General features: G+C 39.8%; 3 protein-coding genes across 4 annotated transcripts in view; 2 read left to right on the top strand and 1 right to left on the bottom strand.

The window, feature by feature from the left end:
* LOC139548080 (zinc finger protein ZFP2-like) overlaps window positions 1-20,285 on the bottom strand; it is a 301,764-nt gene that overhangs the window by 184,410 nt on the left and 97,069 nt on the right. Inside the window, exon 2 of one of the 2 annotated variants that reach the window (XM_071357437.1) lies at window positions 14,447-18,438. The exons of the other annotated variant lie outside the window; for it this stretch is intronic. Within the exon in view, the coding sequence (XP_071213538.1) occupies window positions 17,303-18,438 (1,136 nt within the window). The 3' untranslated portion in view covers window positions 14,447-17,302. Of the gene's footprint in view, window positions 1-14,446; window positions 18,439-20,285 lie in introns of those variants that run through there. 2 annotated transcript variants of the gene reach the window in all.
* LOC139548793 (zinc finger protein ZFP2-like) overlaps window positions 1-20,285 on the top strand; it is a 110,533-nt gene that overhangs the window by 38,467 nt on the left and 51,781 nt on the right. The window lies entirely within an intron of this gene.
* On the top strand, window positions 1,725-12,635 carry LOC139549178 (zinc finger protein ZFP2-like). The gene is made up of 3 exons (XM_071359359.1): window positions 1,725-1,855; window positions 1,992-2,381; window positions 9,048-12,635. Exons 2-3 carry the CDS (start codon window positions 2,348-2,350, stop codon window positions 10,196-10,198), a joined length of 1,185 nt encoding a protein of 394 aa, XP_071215460.1. The 5' UTR covers window positions 1,725-1,855; window positions 1,992-2,347; the 3' UTR covers window positions 10,199-12,635.

Raw genomic sequence — 20,285 nt, 5'->3', positions numbered from 1 at the left:
GGGGATGAATGAGCCAATTGTAAACTGGGGATTATTAGGTGACCGTGATGGTTGAGGGCCAGATTGGGAATTTAGCCATACAGAATGATGGGAGAAAATGAATCTTCAGAAGCTTAAATAATAATGAGTAGTTATTTATGATATAAGGTGATTTGTAGAGCAGTCAGTTGGCCAGCAGTGTCGAACCAGCCCAATACCAAACCAATCAGGTGGTTGTTCGATGAAACGAAGCTTCAGACGTCATTGATGACGTGCTGCTGATAAGGCATCAGCACACTGCTTTGAAGTTTAATGCTTTCAAGGCCTCGTACCTCCGGTATCAAACATAACATCCCCATCGAAAAGTTGACAATACAAAAAGGAGCAAGCAGGTTGATTTCCTCTTTTGATTTGAGCCCACGGCAAGAAGGCACCAGAGCCTACCGTGCTAACAGGTTCCCACTAGATAACACAACCACACAGTTCATGAAAAGCATGAGGTGAAGCTTGAGCTAGATATCAACCTATCGAGCTAGTGTGACCTTCCTGGTCTCTCAAGTCACTGAGTCAACACAGGAAGGAGCAATGGATGGATAATTCATTTATTTCCAAAGCTGCAATGATGGGACACACACAGTCTGGATGAATGATCAGTAGTGACGGGATATAAATAGCACTCCCACAGCAATTCTACATTAATCTGCCCTATAATATACTAACAAAAAACTATTGAAATGTCTATCAAAGTTATTGTGATCATATAGTGGATTTAACAATTCCTACTAATTCCTAATTTACTATAATAAATGAATCAATTGTTTCCATGTGTCTCATATTCACTACATCAGAATAAACTGTCATCCATTTTACTATCAAAATATATCAAATTAACCTGGGAAATGACTCAATGTCCCCCTCTGGTGGCGAAGAAGTATAATACACCTAAACTAACAAAACCGGGCTAATAAACTGGCTGGTGTTCATGAGTTTATAAAACATGTACTTTATACATATGTCATAAATTACCTGCATTGATGAGACACACAGTGTGGATGAATGATCAGTAGTCGACAGGGTAAAAATAGCACTCCTAAAGAAGATGCATTTTCCAGTTAGATACCAACTTGAAAGAGGGAACTTTAGCATAAAACCCACATGGAAAACTGAGATTCGGCAAATAACATATAAAGAGAGGCTTATTTAACGCCAAACCAACAACAATAGTTACTAAAACATAAATTGCTAATGTATGATTTAAAAGGTGGATTTTATGATGTAATGTCAACTTTATATATTTCTATCCCGGGACTATTCAATTTTGAACTCACCCACAGCAATTCTCCATAAATCTGCTGTGGATTACCCAGAATCCCGAAATAAATTAATACATATGTGATAATTCAAAAACATTACTGGTTGTGCTTATAGGGAACCAGATCGTGAACACAACTAAGTTACTAAGTATTTAACCACACTGTATTGTTACACTGTTAAGTAAAAACTCATGCTTCCTAAACTAACTTTTTGTCTGAACATTATAATATATATTTTACGTCACACTAGCGTCATTGTCTTAAAGTCGCGCATCTCCATCGCAGTCAGAGGTTCAGACTGAGCGTTACCCACTCCAGTCAGCAGATGGCGCTGTGCGATTTTAAGGCAATGCTGTTAGTGTGACGTGTAATCTAGTGGACGGAAAACAATGCTGTTAGTGTGACGTATAATCTAGTGGACGGAACGTTTCTTTCAACAGCAGCAACAATTAGTCAGCCACCTCGGTAGCTTGCTAGCCAAAATAGCCGAACCCATAAAGCTCTTTAGACGCTTTAGTGTATATTAGCCACTGTATTTTAAACCCTTGTCTGTCGTCTAGTTGGTAAGTTATATTATTTCATTTCATATTTACGGTGTTGTTGTTATTATTCAGCTGGCGGGCTGGTTAAGTTAGCATTAGCCTAGCTAGCTAACATCTCCGACCATGAGTTCACTAAATTACTCTCTTCCTGCTGAAGAAGAGAAGGTCTGTTGGACGGAGAAAGAAGCTCTCATCAAAGAGGAGGAGGAAGAGAAGGATGTTACAATACAAAAACAAGTAGAGGGTGAGGCTGTTACAGGGAAAGAAGAAGAGAAAGACGTTACAGTGAAAGAAGAGGAAGACGTTACAGTGAAAGAAGAGGCGTTCAGAGTGAAAGAGGAGGAGGGTGTTACAGTAAAAGATGAGGAGGTTTCAGTTTTTGAAGTGAAAGCGGAGGATGGGGAGTTTACGGTCTCATCGGAAGAAGAGGAGGAAGAAACTGGATATCTGGACTCGATTTCCCAAACGCAAGTTAAGGCATCCAGTGGTTCTAAAGATGAACTTAGCCATAAGATGGTTTTGAGAAACCGGGCCGTGATTACCACTGGTAAGTACTGTCTTAAATACAGAGGTACAAACTCTGCAGTTGTTGAACTGATGTTTGGTGTTAAAAGGGAAATCTGCAATAGCCATTGATTCTTGGAGAATATAACACATGCCTCATGAGCTTAGTTCAACTGTTGTTCCCCATCAGAACCCAAAATAAGCTTTTTTTACTCCAATGTTTAGAAACAATGTAAATCAACAGCCTCAACATGGTTAAAACTATAATGTTGATATCATGGATGGTCAGTCCTTTCATCCATAGCTCTGTCTATGAATTTGAGAGTAGTTAAATGTCTCCAGGCCCATCATCATCTTATTAGCAAAACAGTGGTGGAATGACTGCTTTGTTATTGTTTCAACTTCAGATTGGTTGATTGATGTGTGGCTTTTTTAAAGGGACAACCTAGGATTTAAACAGCAACAAAATGGCTGCCAAGAGACTTGGTTTGGTAAACAGCTGAGGGATGGGGGCTGGAGAAATGTAACCACTCTCAAATTCATTGAGAAAGCTATTGTAGCAACCATAACCCAACACCTAGCGATCTCGTCAAGAAGTTCAGACATCTTGATGTAACAGTTATAAGGTGTTGGCTTGACAGTCGCTGGACCCAGGTTTGAGTTCAGCTCAGGGCAACCCCCTGAATTCACTACACTATGAATACAAGGACTGGCCATCCATGATGTCATAATGATAGTTTTACCAGGTTTCTAGGATATATAGTATATTCTAGTATTCATCCATGATGTCATAATGATAGTTTAACCAGGTTTCTAGGATATATAGTATATTCTAGTATTCAGCCATGATGTCATAGTGATAGTTTAACCAGGTTTCTAGGATATATATCGTATATTCTAGAATTGCCAGTGTAGATTTCCTGTGGAGGCTAATTATTAGAGCTGTTGATAAGTCATTGTATAATATTCAGCCAATTTTTTTTCATGCCTTTACATTAATGGCAAGACATACCTAGATGCAATTACATTCATGAATTGGTTTGAAACCTTTGTTTTAAACCCTTCTCAAAGTTGGTGCCTTGACAGATTTGTAAAAAATGGTTTGTCATGAAACACTATTTACTTATTTATTTAAATGTAACCTTTATTTAACTAGGCAAGTCAGTTATGAACAAATTCTTATTTACAATGACTGCCTACCCCGGAAGACGCTGGGCCAATTGTCCGCCGCCCTATGGGACTCCCAATCACGGCCGGTTGTGATACAGCCTGTCTGTGTGACGCCTCAAGCGCTGAGATGCAGTGTCCGCTGCGCCACTTGGGATCCCCAAAATCATGTTCTAGTGCTGTCCCCAACTAAAATACATCTTGGTCAACCAAGAGTCATCTGTTCTTTTTACCAATCGCCCCATGTGTTTTTATCAAATCTATATGTACTGAACTTGTCTGATGCTTTAAGCACGCTGTTTGATTAAATAAATTATACACAAATGACCAGAGGGAGCCAGTCATCAACACAACCTGACCAGAGGGAGCCGGTCGTCAACACCACCTGACCAGAGGGAGCCGGTCGTCAACACCACCCGACCAGAGGGAGCCGGTCGTCAACACCACCCGACCAGAGGGAGCCGGTCGTCAACACCACCCGACCAGAGGGAGCCGGTCGTCAACACCACCCGACCAGAGGGAGCCGGTCGTCAACACCACCCGACCAGAGGGAGCCGGTCGTCAACACCACCCGACCAGAGGGAGCCGGTCGTCAACACCACCCGACCAGAGGGAGCCGGTCGTCAACACCACCCGACCAGAGGGAGCCGGTCGTCAACACCACCCGACCAGAGGGAGCCGGTCGTCAACACCACCCGACCAGAGGGAGCCGGTCGTCAACACCACCCGACCAGAGGGAGCCGGTCGTCAACACCACCCGACCAGAGGGAGCCCCCCCCCCCTCCTCTGCTGGACTTCGTAAATTCTGCCGTTCTGCTCCTGAAGTTTGCAGTAATAGACTAATAAACTACAGATAGATCGACTAATAGACTAGTAATAGACTACACCATCAGTCTGCAACCTTTTCCAGTTGGAGTGCCAATATATCTGACCATTTCTACCAATCTGTGTGCCAGTTATGATTTTCATATGCACATTTTTGTGGAACAGGAAATTATATCTAAAAGTAATTTTTATTGCCATTCTGACATCATGGATGAATTCTAGATGCCAACTATGTAAAAAAAATTGCCTACATAAAGCCAACAAATAAAAACATTGTATTCTGCAGGTAGAAAATATCCTGATAAAAATAAATATCCTAGAAATCACATTGGCTGCACATGGCCTGTCTACCACAAACTTGAAACATTGTATCAACTATCAACTGGGTCAGGAAACTCGGATAGCAAGCTTGCAACATTGTATAAAATATTCTAGGCCCTCAGTTTCCTGCTCCAGTGAGTTCTGGACAGACACAGCTGTAGGCTATTTGTGCAAAGGATAAGAAGTAATCAGGTATTTTATGACATTTCCACTGGATCAGAGCATTACATTTTTCCCTTTCATGATGGATGGTTTTCGAAAGGGCGAGAGCTGGAAATATTTTACAAAAATACTTTGAGGAACTATTGTCATTTGCAATTGAATTTGATTAGACTTTGTTTACTTGCTGTTTGGAGGTGAAGAAAAAAGTTACTTTGAGAAGCTCCACAACTCATTAGTGGTGCAGCGTTAAGACAATCAGAAATACTATCAGACATCCCCAAATGGGCACATTTATAGGTCTACATTTGTGTGCCGTCCAGGTAGACTAGTCCTACTACTATATGTGTAACCAGTTAGACTAGCCCTACTACTATATGTGTTGTCGGGTAGACTAGTCCTACTTCTATATGTGTAATCAGGTAGACTAGTCCTACTTCTATATGTGTCACCAGGTGTGTGTGTCCTTACTCAACATTGACAGGAGTGTTTCAAACAAAAGACAATTAATAAATTGACAACTGATGCATCTTGTAGGGTCAAGTCTGGGTGGTCTGCCAGGGGCCATTTCATTTAGTATCGGTTTGGGTCGGCTGGGGAATGATTTTATTTCCCCATAGTATGTTGTTCCGAAGTTGACCGACTGAAAGGGAGTGTAACTTTGATTATAATTACACTTCCCCCCTGAAGGAGGGAAACGAGATACAACACCTGATTGGCCCCACCCCTTCCTGGGTCGTTGAAGAGCAGTATTAAAGAGCGGAATAAATCCAAGCCTCACTCTCATCACCTGTGGAAGGCGGGGCTTCCAGCGAGGCGTGGATTTGATACTATGTTGCACCTATTTTCCCTTCTTCAGGGAACAGTAGTTATAGTCATAACATGTCGATTTAATAGTATGTTGTACCTAGTTTCCCCGCTTCAGGGAACAGTAGTTATAGTCATAATGTTACGCTTGTCACGTGATGAACTTCAACATAAATACGGGATATTGCTGTCGGACAATTTTTTTGTATTCTGAAATGCACTCGACCCACTTATCATTTAGTGGCTCCTTATGTTACGCTGGGGAAACAGTTTTCATGGGCACAGAAATACTAAATAATTTCAGAGTTTGCTAAATCCAATGGTTTTTAACAGAGTCATTTTATAATCCAAGATGGCGTAGCATTAAGACGTGGTTATTGTAATGGTTTGTTTTTTTCGCCTTTTTTTGTATATATTGCAATATATTTCAATCTTTTTAATTTTAAAATTAAATATACCTTCCGGCAACCCGCCTCACCCAATGTGATATGGATCTGATTTTTTAGACCTTGAAGCTAGAACCTCCATCAGATGCTATCCATCAGAACATAGAACATCGCCTGTCATATTATACTCAGACATTATTTCAAAATAGCCTCCAACACTCTACTCAGTAAACTGGATGCAGTCTATCACAGTGCCATCTGTTTTGTCACCAAAGCCCCATATACCACCCACCACTAGGACCTGTATGCTCTCGTCGGGCTGGCCCTCGCTACATATTCGTCGCCAAACCACCTGGCTCCAGGTCATCTATAAGTCTTTGCTAGGCCGCCTTAACTCAGCTCACTGGTCACCATAGCAACACCCACCCATAGCACACGCTCCAGGAGGTATATCTCACTGGTCATCACCAAAGCCAACACCTCCTTTGGCCGCCTTTCCTTCCAGTTCTCTGCTGCCAATGACTGGAACGAATTGCAAAAATCGCTGAAGTTGGAGACTTATATCTCCCTCACTAACTTTAAGCATCAGCTATCAGATTACCGATCACTGCAGCTGTACATAGCCCATCTGTAAATAGCCCATCCAACTGCCTACCTCATCCCCATGTTTTTATTAACTTTTGTTTGCTCTTTTGCAAACCAGTATTTCTACTTGCACATCTATCACTCCAGTGTTAATTTGTTAAATTGTAATTACTTCGCAACTATGGCCTATTTATTGCCTTACCTCCGTACTCCATTTGCACACACTGTATATAGAATTTTCTATTGTGTTATTGACTGTACGTTTGTTTATCCCACGTGTAACTCTGTGTTGTTTTTGTCGCACTGCTTTGCTTTATCTTGGTCAGGTCACAGTTGTAAATGAGAACTTGTTCTCAACTGGCCTACCTGGTTAAATAAAGGTGGAATATATATATATTTTTAAGTCTTAGCAATATTGACAACACTCAAATGGATACGGTCATTAACGTGGTTCTTCAATAATTACACATCATTCTTAATACTGTAGCTGTTTAGTTAGTCACATGTTCAACTATCATCAGCTGATCCAGGAAATCATTTTCTAAATGCCAGTCACATGACAAACATCATGACATGCAACAACAACCAAGTGCTTCTTCATTCATTACTCTGTTAAAGACAGTTATGCCGTGCTCCACGTTGGATCCAACATCCCTAACAAATTGATGTTTATAATGTTATTGTCTGCTTGATTTACAGTAGGGTCTGTTTGGACACGGAGATACTTAGCTCATCATTTGTGGTGAACTGTTCCTTGATATATAGGCTATTGTACAACACACATGTGCTCCAGTATGTCTGTAGTTATTGAGGTTCGGTGAAGTTATGGGTCCTACAGTAGGTCTATGTTATTGTTAGGTGAAGTTATGGGTCCTACAGTAGGTCTATGTTATTGTTAGGGGGAAGTTATGGGTCCTACAGTAGGTCTATGTTATTGTTAGGTGAAGTTATGGGTCCTACAGTAGGTCTATGTTATTGTTAGGTGAAGTTATGGGTCCTACAGTAGGTCTATGTTATTGTTAGGTGAAGTTATGGGTCCTACAGTAGGTCTATGTTATTGTTAGGTGAAGTTATGGGTCCTACAGTAGGTCTATGTTATTGTTAGGGGGAAGTTATGGGTCCTACAGTAGGTCTATGTTATTGTTAGGTGAAGTTATGGGTCCTACAGTAGGTCTATGTTATTGTTAGGTGAAGTTATGGGTCCTACAGTAGGTCTATGTTATTGTTAGGTGAAGTTATGGGTCCTACAGTAGGTCTATGTTATTGTTAGGTGAAGTTATGGGTCCTACAGTAGGTCTATGTTGTTGTTAGGTGAAGTTATGGGCCCTACAGTAGGTCTATGTTATTGTTAGGTGAAGTTATGGGTCCTACAGTAGGTCTATGTTATTGTTAGGTGAAGTTATGGGTCCTACAGTAGGTCTATGTTATTGTTAGGTGAAGTTATGGGTCCTACAGTAGGTCTATGTTATTGTTAGGGGGAAGTTATGGGTCCTACAGTAGGTCTATGTTATTGTTAGGGGGAAGTTATGGGTCCTACAGTAGGTCTATGTTATTGTTAGGTGAAGTTATGGGTCCTACAGTAGGTCTATGTTATTGTTAGGGGGAAGTTATGGGTCCTACAGTAGGTCTATGTTATTGTTAGGTGAAGTTATGGGTCCTACAGTAGGTCTATGTTATTGTTAGGTGAAGTTATGGGCCAATTTGTTAAACACTTAATGTTCAAACCCTCAGTTTCAGACTGATGGCAAAGCTAGCTAAAGAGCATTTTACTGGTTGAAGTGTTTTAAAAGGAAAAAGCAGTTGATTTGCGACAATAACACAAACATATTAAGCAGGACATTCAAACGATCGTTACAGTTATTATCCAAAAGTAATGTGAAATGCACTCATAAGCAACCTGTTAATGGAGGCTATTTTTGCTGTCAGCCTATGAGAACTCCCCTGAGTTTTCCCCCACGCTGGTGAATTAGTGAATAGACACAGAACTTAATGTGAGTTTCCTTGAGTAGCACTCCTGATCTTGCGCTGTAATATTCAGAATACATTGTGGAAAACTAAAATCTTTCTTCACCATTTTTGTTCCAGACAGATATACTACATCCATAACTAGTGGTTTCCTCATTACCAGATATACTACATCCATAACTAGTGGTTTCCTCATTAGCAGATATAGTACATCCATAACTAGCGGTTTCTGCAATCAAATTGTGTGTGCATCGCCCTCGTGCTGCAATTTTAGCACAGAACACAGAAAGGGGCCTTTTTTGGAGGCCAAAGGTCGTCTGGTCTGGCACACTGCTTAGGTCTTGACTGTCTTAAGACAATTGTAAAATAATTTAACAGACATCAATTGTTGTACAACTGCATGGGTACGCTCTGGGCATCACCTTTTACCTCAAATAAACAGTGGATTTCTGCTGTTGTGGGCCTTTAACCGTCTGACTTTGTTGTTCACACAGGAGAGATAAGGGACTATCGTGGATCCTCTGGGGAGCCTCAACAACAACATGATGCTGAAGAGGCAGAGAAGAGTCTCTCCACATCAGAACACCTCAAGAAACACCAGTGGAGACCCACAGGGAAGAAATCTCACCGCTGCTCTGACTGTGGGAAGAGATTCACCTCATCAGGCATTAAAATTCATCAGAGAACACACACAGGAGAGAAACCTTATATCTGTGGTCAATGTGGGAAGAGATTCACCTCATCAGTAAAACTTAAAATACATCAAAGACATCACACAAGAGAGAAACCATATGGCTGTGCTCAATGTGGAAAGAGTTTTGTTAAATCTAGCCATCTAACTGCACATCAGAGAACACACACAGGAGAGAAACAATATAGCTGTGATCAATGTGGTAAGAGTTTTACTACTTCTAGCAATCTAACTATACACCATAGAACACACACAGGAGAGAAATCATGTAGCTGTGATCAATGTGGGAAGAGTTTTAGGCAATCTGGAGATCTGACAGTGCACCAGAGAAAACACACAGGAGAGAAACCTTATAGCTGTGATCAATGTGGGAAGAGTTTTGTTCGATCTGGCTATCTGACAGTGCACCAAAGAATACACACAGGAGAGAAACCTTATAGCTGTGATCAATGTGGGAAGAGTTTTGTTCGATCTGACTATCTAACTATACACCATAGAACACACACAGGAGAGAAACATAGCTGTGATCAATGTGGGAAGAGTTTTAGGCAATCTGGAGATCTGACAGTGCACCAGAGAACACACACAGGCGAGAAACCTTATAGCTGTGGTCAATGTGGGAAGAGTTTTTCTTCTTCTGGCAATCTAACTATACACCATAGAACACACACAGGAGAGAAACCTTATAGCTGTGATCAATGTGGGAAGAGTTTTTCTTCTTCTGGCTATCTAACTATACACCATAGAACACACACAGGAGAGAAACCATATAGCTGTGATCAATGTGGGAAGAGTTTTACTACTTCTGGCTATCTAACTATACACCATAGAACACACACAGGAGAGAATCCGCGCTGTAATCAATGTGGGAAGAGTTTTTCTACTTCTAGCTATCTAACTATACACCAGAGAACACACACAGGAGAGAAACCTCTTAGCTGTGACCAGAGATAATCTGATAAAAGATCTCTGATCAAATATCAGAAAATTTATATATGAAGGAGTTGTTTCATGATATCAATGAATTAATGTCACAATGTAGAATGTTTTAACATTGTAGTAGGAGTAGTTTAATGTCTCAATGTAGAATGTTTTAATATATAGTATATTAATATACTCTGCAGTCAGTCAGTCAGAATGTCACAATGTAGAACCCTAAACGTTTGCCCCCTTATCAATTGGTTTCAACATGATATGGATATTAGGCTCATTGGGGGAAATCCAGGCTCTGAATTGGAAGAGTACTATTTATGTGATTTAACACAAAGTGACTACAAAAAAAGAGTTGTCCTCTAACCAGTGATGTACACATTATTCCCAGAATCAACTGATTTCAACATAATATCGATGAGTTATGACAAATAAGTGTTGTGTTCCTTTGTTTAGCGACCCCTAAATTTAAATGCATCACTCCAATATGTAGCAGACTGTCTTCAGCAGGTTGTCCTCTAACCAGTGAGCTAAAATATATCTCCCATTTCCATGTTTTTTTGTTGTTAGTTTCAATAGCACGTACAACCGGATTTCCCCCCTAATCGATATCAGTGATTTATTGCTACTTGTCAAAACAACAGTGTTTTTGGTGCTTGTGCAGTTTATAAGGAGCTTGTTTTAAAAAAAGACAATTATTGTGGCAGATGTTTGTGTATTTACCACATGTTAGGTTTTCAATTTATCCCAAACTGTTTCTGCATATTGGTTATTGATTTGGACACGTTAAAACTGTGTTTTGACATTGGGCTATCCCACCTAGCAAAATGTAATTGAAAAGCCGTTGAAAATAATACTATGCAATCAAATATTTCATATAACATTTAGTAATGAAAATTATTCATGCAACCAACTGATAATTTTTTGGTACAATTATATTGACATTGTTGCCCTGTTTTTAGAAAATCAAGGGTCATTTTGACATGTGCCAAACCAAATGTACTAGAGCATGACATTGGGGACTGGGCCCCGATCCAACAACATGCCTATCTAGTGAACCCTGAAAAGAGAGAGAAGCTCCGCAGTGAGGTGGAAAGTTACTACGGATATTGCAGGAGTTTCCTCTTGAAATCAGACATGTCCGTGGTGAGAACAACCTGGTTGCTGATTGTCTCAAGGGGGCAGTCAAAATGTTTTGTGTTTTGCATTTAGCCAGTGTATTGCCATGGATCACAGTTTATTTTTACTGCACATTTTTCCGTATTGGAGATGAGTTTTGTTTGGGCTCGTTCCAAGGGGACCAGAGTTCTTGAAGTGAGTGAGTTTTAGGAACACGAGAGTTCTAGAAGCTATAGAAAGAAAAATCTTTGTGGGAATAATAAAAAATAAATATTGTTTTTAATTGTTGTTTGCCAGTAGACAGACACCATGTTTATATTGGTGACGGTGAAGCATTGTAGTTGATTATAATGTGAAATGGAAGTTGTTTTCTGTTGTTGGTGAGCATTCTCTTAAGGTGTTAGTTAGTCTTTGGTTTTTCCATTTATGTTTTGAGGTTGGACTTCAGCAAGTATAGCTCGTCAGCACGTATAGCTCGTTAGCACGTAGGTCGCACTGATTGGTGTCACCTCGTTAGTCAGTATGTGTTACACCTGTGCTGGATTGTCCATCTCGTTAGTGGGAAGGTGTTTCACCTGAGCTGGTCCAGGTTCTATTTAAGAGTGTCTGGTCCAGTGCTCCAGTTGTCTTGATAGATGTAGAGAGTTAACACCTTTAGTTGCTCCACTTTTTTGGTTTGCTTCCTGTCTTTAAGTTTATTGTGGGTTTTTCTTTTGTTTGCCTCTTCTTGGGCAGATTTAGTGGGTCTCATGGTGGGTGTCTTTTATGTCCCAGTTGTTGTTATTAGTCAACTTTCAGTGGACACTGAGAGCAAAACTGCAACATTATGTTATAATACTTTTATTGCATCAAATGGTTGTTTTATGCAACAGAATAGAGGGTTCTTAGAACTATTGTGTCTGTGTGTTCTACTGAGGATGGGCCTCTGGGAGAAAACACTGACAGGAGATTTACAATGTCTTTTGGGTGATAAAACCTAAAGAGACCACATTCCAGAGCATGAGTTAATGTTTCTGTTCTATATGGTACCAGGGAGAGATGACCCCAGGGCCAGACCCTGGTCTCTACACAAAGAGTACTGTTTTTACAGCAGATACTGTCTGCTGAGAATTATAGGTATCTTTCATACAAATCTTAACCTTGTGACCCGTTCTATACATCTGTTGTTCGTTATGTAGGTTGAAAGGGGTATATCTTGGCTATAAAAGACCTTTGTACTTTCGTCCTGTGGGTCGACCAGCCATCATTATCGTAGAGCACTCAATTGATTCACTTTATATGTGTACGTTGTATTTACCTGCTCCCTTATTAATAAGTGAATAAAGATTTAGTTTAAGAATAACTCTGACTTGTGTGGTAAGTTTCTCTCCTCATTTGATATTAAAGAAGTTAACCACCACATTTGGCGATGGGGATGTGAATCTTCACTTGGTGACCGCTCCTGATGACCTGGCTCCTGACGACCTGGGTAAATGACCTGGCTCCTGTTGACCTGGCTCCTGACGACCTGGGTAAATGACCTGGCTCCTGATGACCTGGCTCCTGACGACCTGGGTAAATGACCTGGCTGGCTCCTAAAGACCTTGGTAAATGACCTGGCTCCTGATGACCTGGGTAAATTACCTGGCTCCTGAAGACCTGGGTAAATGACCTGGCTCCTGACGACCTGGGTAAATGCCCTCAAACCTAGTTTTAAAAAAAAGAGGTGAGCGAAACATGCAAAGTGTAGTTTATATACAAGTCTAGTAAGCTCTGAGTGTGTATTCCTGTGTGAGCGGGGCACCTTGGAGGTGTAGACAGGGCCGAGTCAGTGGAGGATGATCTGAGAGTCAGTCGACTCTCACACTCTCTCACTCTAGATTAATTTCTGAGAACATCTGAAAAGATCATTTGTACACATTTGTATGCTAATAGATTTCAGTCTGTATTGACTGCTATGTGGGTTAAATGTACACTTCAAATGCAGCTGTCCTACAACATATCTGTACCTTCTTCTTGATAACAATTGCATTGTGTCCATGTTCTGTCCTATAAGAGTTTCAAAGGAAGAGAAAATGTGTCAAGCAATTAAATATATATATTAAATAAATATAGAAAGATAAATGGCATTGACATACAATGTAATGTAAAATAGAAGAACATATTGGAGAAAGCACTAGCCAATACAGTACTGCCATACAGTAACAGTACTGCCATACAGGCCTAATATCCCATTTCAAGATATCTTTGTACACAAATTGTTCAATATTTTCTCATGCTGACTTGAAAGATTATACGCAACATTTTGCTGCGTGGCAATACTGTGTTTGGAGTCTAAAGGGCATTTATACAAAAGAGGTAGTCTAGACACTGTATTAATACCATTTTGCATTTGAATCCCATCTACAGCTACCATCTAAGATATTAATTTCCCTCCACAAGGGGGCGTACATGTAACGTTTTCAAACTGGGATAGTATTGTACATGTAACGTTTCCACAATGGGATAGTATTGTACAGGTAACGTTTCCAAAATGGGATAGTATTGTACATGTAACGTTTCCAAAATGGGATAGTATTGTCCATGTAACGTTTCCAAAATGGGATAGTATTGTCCATGTAACGTTTCCAAAATGGGATAGTTTTGTACATGTAACGTTTCCAAAATGGGATAGTATTGTCCATGTAACGTTTCCAAAATGGGATAGTATTGTCCATGTAACGTTTCCAAAATGGGATAGTATTGTCCATGTAACGTTTCCAAAATGGGATAGTGGTGTGGTGTTGGAGGGCCAGTAGGAGGCACTCTTTCCTCTGGTCTAATAAAATATCCCAATGCCCCAGGGCAGTGATTGGGGACACAGCCCTGTGTAGGGTGCCGTCTTTCGGATGGGACGTTAAACGGGTGTCCTGACTCTCTGAGGTCATTAAAAGATCCCATGGCACTTATCGTAAGAGTAGGGGTGTTAACCCCGGTGTCCTGGCTAAATTCCCAATCTGGCCCTCAAACCATCATGGTCACCTAATAATCCCCAGTTTACAATTGGCTCATTCATCCCCCTCCTCTCCCCTGTAACTATTCCCCAGGTCGTTGCTGCAAATGAGAACGTGTTCTCAGTCAACTTACCTGGTAAAATAACGGTAAAAATAAATAAAAATAAAATAAACACTGGGCCAGACACTCTTAAATAGAACCTGGACCAGCTCAGGTGAAACACCTTCCCACTAACGAGATGGACAAGCCAGCACAGGTGTAACACATACTGACTAACGAGGTGATACCAATCAGTACGTGCTGACGAGCTACACTTGCTGACGTGTTAAAATCCAACCTCAAAACATAAATGCAAAAACCAAAGCCTGTAAAACCTTCCCCTTTAAGACAACAAATATATCCTATATTTTTGTTGGACAAGTTTGCTCACCACCAACAGAAAACAACTTCCATTTCACATTATTATCAACTACAATGCTTCACCTTCTACAATATAAACATGGTGTCTACTGGCTGACAATTAAAAACACGTATTTCTGAAATAATAATAAACAATCATATTATTTTTTTCTAATTTTTCTTTCTATAGAATCCTAAAACTCACTATCTTCTAGAACTCTCGTCTTCCTAAAACTCACTAGCTTCTAGAACTCTCGTCCCCTCAAATCAAATTGTATTAGTCATGTCTGATTTCAAGAGCAAACTCCTGCAATATCTTGATAGGCATGTTGTTGGATCGAGTCTGTTGATTGGTCAGTCATTGGGTTCATTTGTTGAAATCAAATCAAGCTTTATTTATACAGCACATTTCAGACATGGATGCAACACAATGGCTTCACAGGAAAAAACAAATAAAAAAATGAAATAAACAGAAATATTTAGTACACAACAAACAGAAGACTAACAACTGAAAGACTAATGAGCACCCTAAGGAAATGCCATTGACTAAAATATTAATTGGATGCAATATCCATCCCAAAATTCATTTTTTTTTTTTAGGAGGGGCTCAAAGTCACTATAGAGGTGTCCAATGACAATTGACTAGTAACAACAACTGGGACCGAAAAAAGACACCCACCATGAGACCCACTAAATCTGCCCAAGAAGAGGTAAACAAAAGAACTGGTGTTACACATACTGACTAACGAGGTGACACCAATCAGTGTGTCCTACGTGCTAACGAGCTATACGTGCAAATATCCAGCCTCAAAACATAAATGGAAAAACGAAAGCCTGGAACACCTTTCCCCTTAAGACAACAAATATATCCTATGTTTTTGTTGGACAAGTTTGCCCACCACCAACTGAAAACAACTTCCATTTCACATAATCAACTACAATGCTTCACCTTCTACAATATAAACATAGTGTCTACTGGCTGTCAACAATTAAAAACAAGAAAAAAACACGTATTTCTAAATAATAATATACAATCGTATTATTTTTTCTTCTTTTTCATTCTATAGAATCCTAAAACTCAATAGCTTCTAGAACTCTCGTCTTCCTAAAACTCACCAGCTTCTAGAACTCTCGTCTTCCTAAAACTCACTAGCTTCTAGAACTCTCGTCCCCTTGGAACGAGCCCAAACAAAACTCATCTCCAATACGGAAAAACGTGCAGTCAAAATAAATTGTGATCCATGGCAACGCACTGGCTAAACGCAAAACACAAATCTTTTTGACTGCCCATTCTTGAGACAATCAGCAACCAAGTTGTCCTTACCGCGGACGTGTCTGATTTCAAGAGGAAACTCCTGCAATATCCGTAGTAACTTTCCACCTCACTGCAGAGCTTCTCCCTCTTTTCAGGGTTCACTAGATAGGCATGTTGTTGGATCGGGGCCCAGTCTCCAATGTCATGCTCTAGTACATTTGGGTTGGCACATCTGAGAATGAACCCTGCTATTCTAAAAGAAGGGCAACAATGTCAATATATTTATACCCGAAAATTGTCAGTTGATTGCATAAATAATTATGATTACTAAAAGTTACATGAATTGTAAACATGAATTACCAAAACCAAATGTACACCCCTTTGATAATATGTATTGTCAATAATTCACTTAATGGTAAGGCATGGTATAATAAAAAATACATATTTTTTGTTGTTGTTGATTGCATAGTCTTATTTTCAACATCTTTTCAATTACATTGTGCTAGGTGGGATAGCCTCAATGTCAAAACACAGTTTTAACGTGTCCAAATCAATAACCAATATGCAGAAACAGTTTGGGATAAATTGAAAACCTAAACATAACATGTGCTATTTACACACAAACATCTGCCACAATAATCATATTTCTTGTATTTATTTTAAACAAACTCCTTATAAACTGCACAAGCACCAGAAACACTGTTTTGACAAGTAGCAATAAATCACTGATATCAATTAGAGGGGAAATCAGGTTGTACGTGATGTTGGAATGCATTTAAATGTAGGGGTCGCTAAACAAAGGAACGCAACACTAATTTGTCATAACTAATCGATATCATGCTAAAATCATTTGTGCGACAGGAGGGAGATGAGGTTGCACGTCCTGTTAAAACTAACAGCTCAAAAACCACACGGAATCTGGGAATAATGTGTACTTACTAAATCTCATAAATAATACTATTTCAATTCAGAGCCTGGATTTTCCCCCTGAGGCTAATATCCATATCATGTTGAAATCAGTAGAACAGGGGACAAACATTTAGGGTTCTACATTGTGACATCATTAAAATACTCCTTCTACAATGTTAAAACATTCTACATTGTGACATCATAAAAATACTCCTACTACAATGTTAAAACATTCTACATTGTGACATAATAAAATACTCCTACTACAATGTTAAAACATTCTACATTGTCACATCATTTCATTGATATCATGAAACAACTGCTTCATTTATTTTCTGATGATTAGTCAGAGATCTTTTATCAGATTATCTCTGGTCACAGCTATACATTGGCTCTCCTCTGTGTGTTCTCTTGTGCACTGTCAGATAGCTAGATTGAACAAAACTCTTCCCACATTGATCACAGCTATAAGGTTAATCTCCTGTGTGGGTTCTCTTGTGCACTGTCAGAGAGATAGATTGAACAAAACTCTTTCCACATTGATCACAGCTATAAGGTTTCTCTCCTGTGTGTATTCTCTGGTGTACAGTCAGATTGCTAGATGTAGTAAAACTCTTCCCACATTGATCACAGATATAAGATTTCTCTCCTGTGTGTGTTCTCTGGTGTAAAGTCAGAGAGACAGATCTAGTAAAACTCTTCCCACATTGATCACAGCTATAAGGTTTCTCTCCTGTGTGTATTTTCTGGTGCACTGTCAGAGAGCCAGAAGTAGTTAAACTCTTCCCACATTGATCACAGCTATAAGGTTTCTCTCCTGTGTGTTCTCTCTGGTGCACTGTCAGATGGCCAGATTGACAAAAACTCTTCCCACATTGATCACAGCTATAAGGTTTCTCTCCTGTGTGTGTTCTCTGGTGTAAAGTCAGAGAGCCAGATATAGTAAAACTCTTCCCACATTGATCACAGCTATAAGGTTTCTCTCCTGTGTGTGTTCTCTGGTGTAAAGTCAGATAGCCAGATGTAGTAAAACTCTTCCCACATTGATCACAGCTATAAGATTTCTCTCCTGTGTGTGTTCTCTGGTGTTTAGTCAGATTGCTAGATGTAGTAAAACTCTTCCCACATTGATCACAGCTATAAGGTTTCTCTCCTGTGTGTGTTCTCTGGTGTAAAGTCAGAGAGACAGATCTAGTAAAACTCTTCCCACATTGATCACAGCTATAAGGTTTCTCTCCTGTGTGTATTTTCTGGTGCACTGTCAGATTGCTAGATGTAGTAAAACTCTTCCCACATTGATCACAGCTATAAGGTTTCTCTCCTGTGTGTGTTCTCTGGTGTAAAGTCAGAGAGACAGATCTAGTAAAACTCTTCCCACATTGATAACAGCTATAAGGTTTCTCTCCTGTGTGGATTCTCTGATGAATTTTAATGGATGATGTGGAGGTGAATCTCTTCCCACAGTCAGAGCAGCAATGAGATTTCTTCCCTGTGGATCTCCGCTGGTGTTTCTTGACGTGTTCTGATCTGGAGAGACTCTTCTCTGCCTCGTCAGCATCATGAGGTTGTTGAGGCTCCCCAGAGGATCGACGATAGTCCCGTATCTCTCCTGTGTAAACAACAAAGTCAGACAGATGGTTAAAGGCCCACAACATTGGAAATCCACTGTAAAAGGTGATGCCAACAGCGTAGCCATGATGTTGTACAACAATTGACGTCTGTAATGAATGTAATGATTATTTGACATTTGTCTTAAAATGAGCAAGAACAGTCATATTTTGTCTTGTTTTCACATTAGTAGTAACATCTAAGCTTGTAGACTTGAAATAAGTTATTCATGTTGTTGAAACTCTAAGCAGTGTGCCAGACGACTTTTGGTCTCCAATATAGGCCCCTTTCTGTGTTTAATACAATTGCGGCACGAGGGCGATGCAAATGCAATTTGGTTGTAGAAACTCCTCCCTGCTAATGAGGAAACCGCTAGTTATGGATGTAGTATATCTGGTAATGAGGAAACCACTAGTTATGGATGTAGTATATCTGGTAATGAGGAAACCACTAGTTATGGATGTAGTATATCTGGTAATGAGGAAACCACTAGTTATGGATGTAGTATATCTGGTAATGAGGAAACCACTAGTTATGGATGTAGTATATCTGGTAATGAGGAAACCACTAGTTATGGATGTAGTATATCTGGTAATGAGGAAACCACTAGTTATGGATGTAGTATATCTGCTAATGAGGAAACCACTAGTTGTGGATGTAGTATATCTGGTAATGAGGAAACCACTAGTTATGGATGTAGTATATCTGGTAATGAGGAAACCACTAGTTATGGATGTAGTATATCTGGTAATGAGGAAACCACTAGTTATGGATGTAGTATATCTAGTAATGAGGAAACCACTAGTTATGGATGTAGTATATCTGGTAATGAGGAAACCACTAGTTATGGATGTAGTATATCTGCTAATGAGGAAACCACTAGTTATGGATGTAGTATATCTGCCTGGAGCAAAAATGGTGAGCAAAGATTTTAGTTTTTCACAATGTATTCTGAATGTGAATGGGGGAAAACTCATGGGAGTAACCTCCATTTCCAGGTTGCTTATGAGTACATTTCACACTACTTTGGATTATAATTGTAAGGCTCGTTTGAATGTCCTGCTTAATATAATGTTTATGTCATCATCGCAAATCAACCGCTTTGTATTTAAAAAACACTTCAACCAGTAAAATGCTCTTTGTCTAGCTTTTCCATCAACCTGACAATGAGGGTTTGTACACTGTTTGCCAAATTGGCCCATAACTTCACCTAACAACAAATATACCTGTAATGAACGAAGAAGCACTTTGGTTGTTATTGCATGACATACATAGTGTACTCTAGGACCCATAACAACAACATAGACCTACTGTAGGACCCATAACATTACCTAACAATAACATAGACCTAATGTAGGACCCATAACTTCACCAAACATAGACCTACTGTAGGACCCAAAACATTACCTAACAATAACACAGACCTACTGTAGGACCCATAACTTCACCAAACATAGACCTACTGTAGGACCCATAACTTCACCTAACAACAACATAGACCTACTGTAGGACCCATAACTTCACCTAACATAGACCTACTGTAGAACCCATAACTTCACCTAACAACAACATAGACCTACTGTAGAACCCATAACTTCACCTAACAACAACAACATAGACCTACTGTAGGACCCATAACTTCACCAAACATAGACCTACTGTAGGACCCATAACTTCACCTAACAACAACATAGACCTACTGTAGGACCCATAACTTCACCTAACATAGACCTACTGTAGAACCCATAACTTCACCTAACATAGACCTACTGTAGGACCCATAACTTCACCTAACATAGACCTACTGTAGGACCCAAAACATTACCTAACAATAACACAGACCTACTG

This window comes from Salvelinus alpinus, chromosome 2, assembly GCF_045679555.1.
Source record: "Salvelinus alpinus chromosome 2, SLU_Salpinus.1, whole genome shotgun sequence".
NCBI lineage: Eukaryota > Metazoa > Chordata > Actinopteri > Salmoniformes > Salmonidae > Salvelinus > Salvelinus alpinus.
This window is presented reverse-complemented; position numbering and strand designations above follow the sequence as displayed.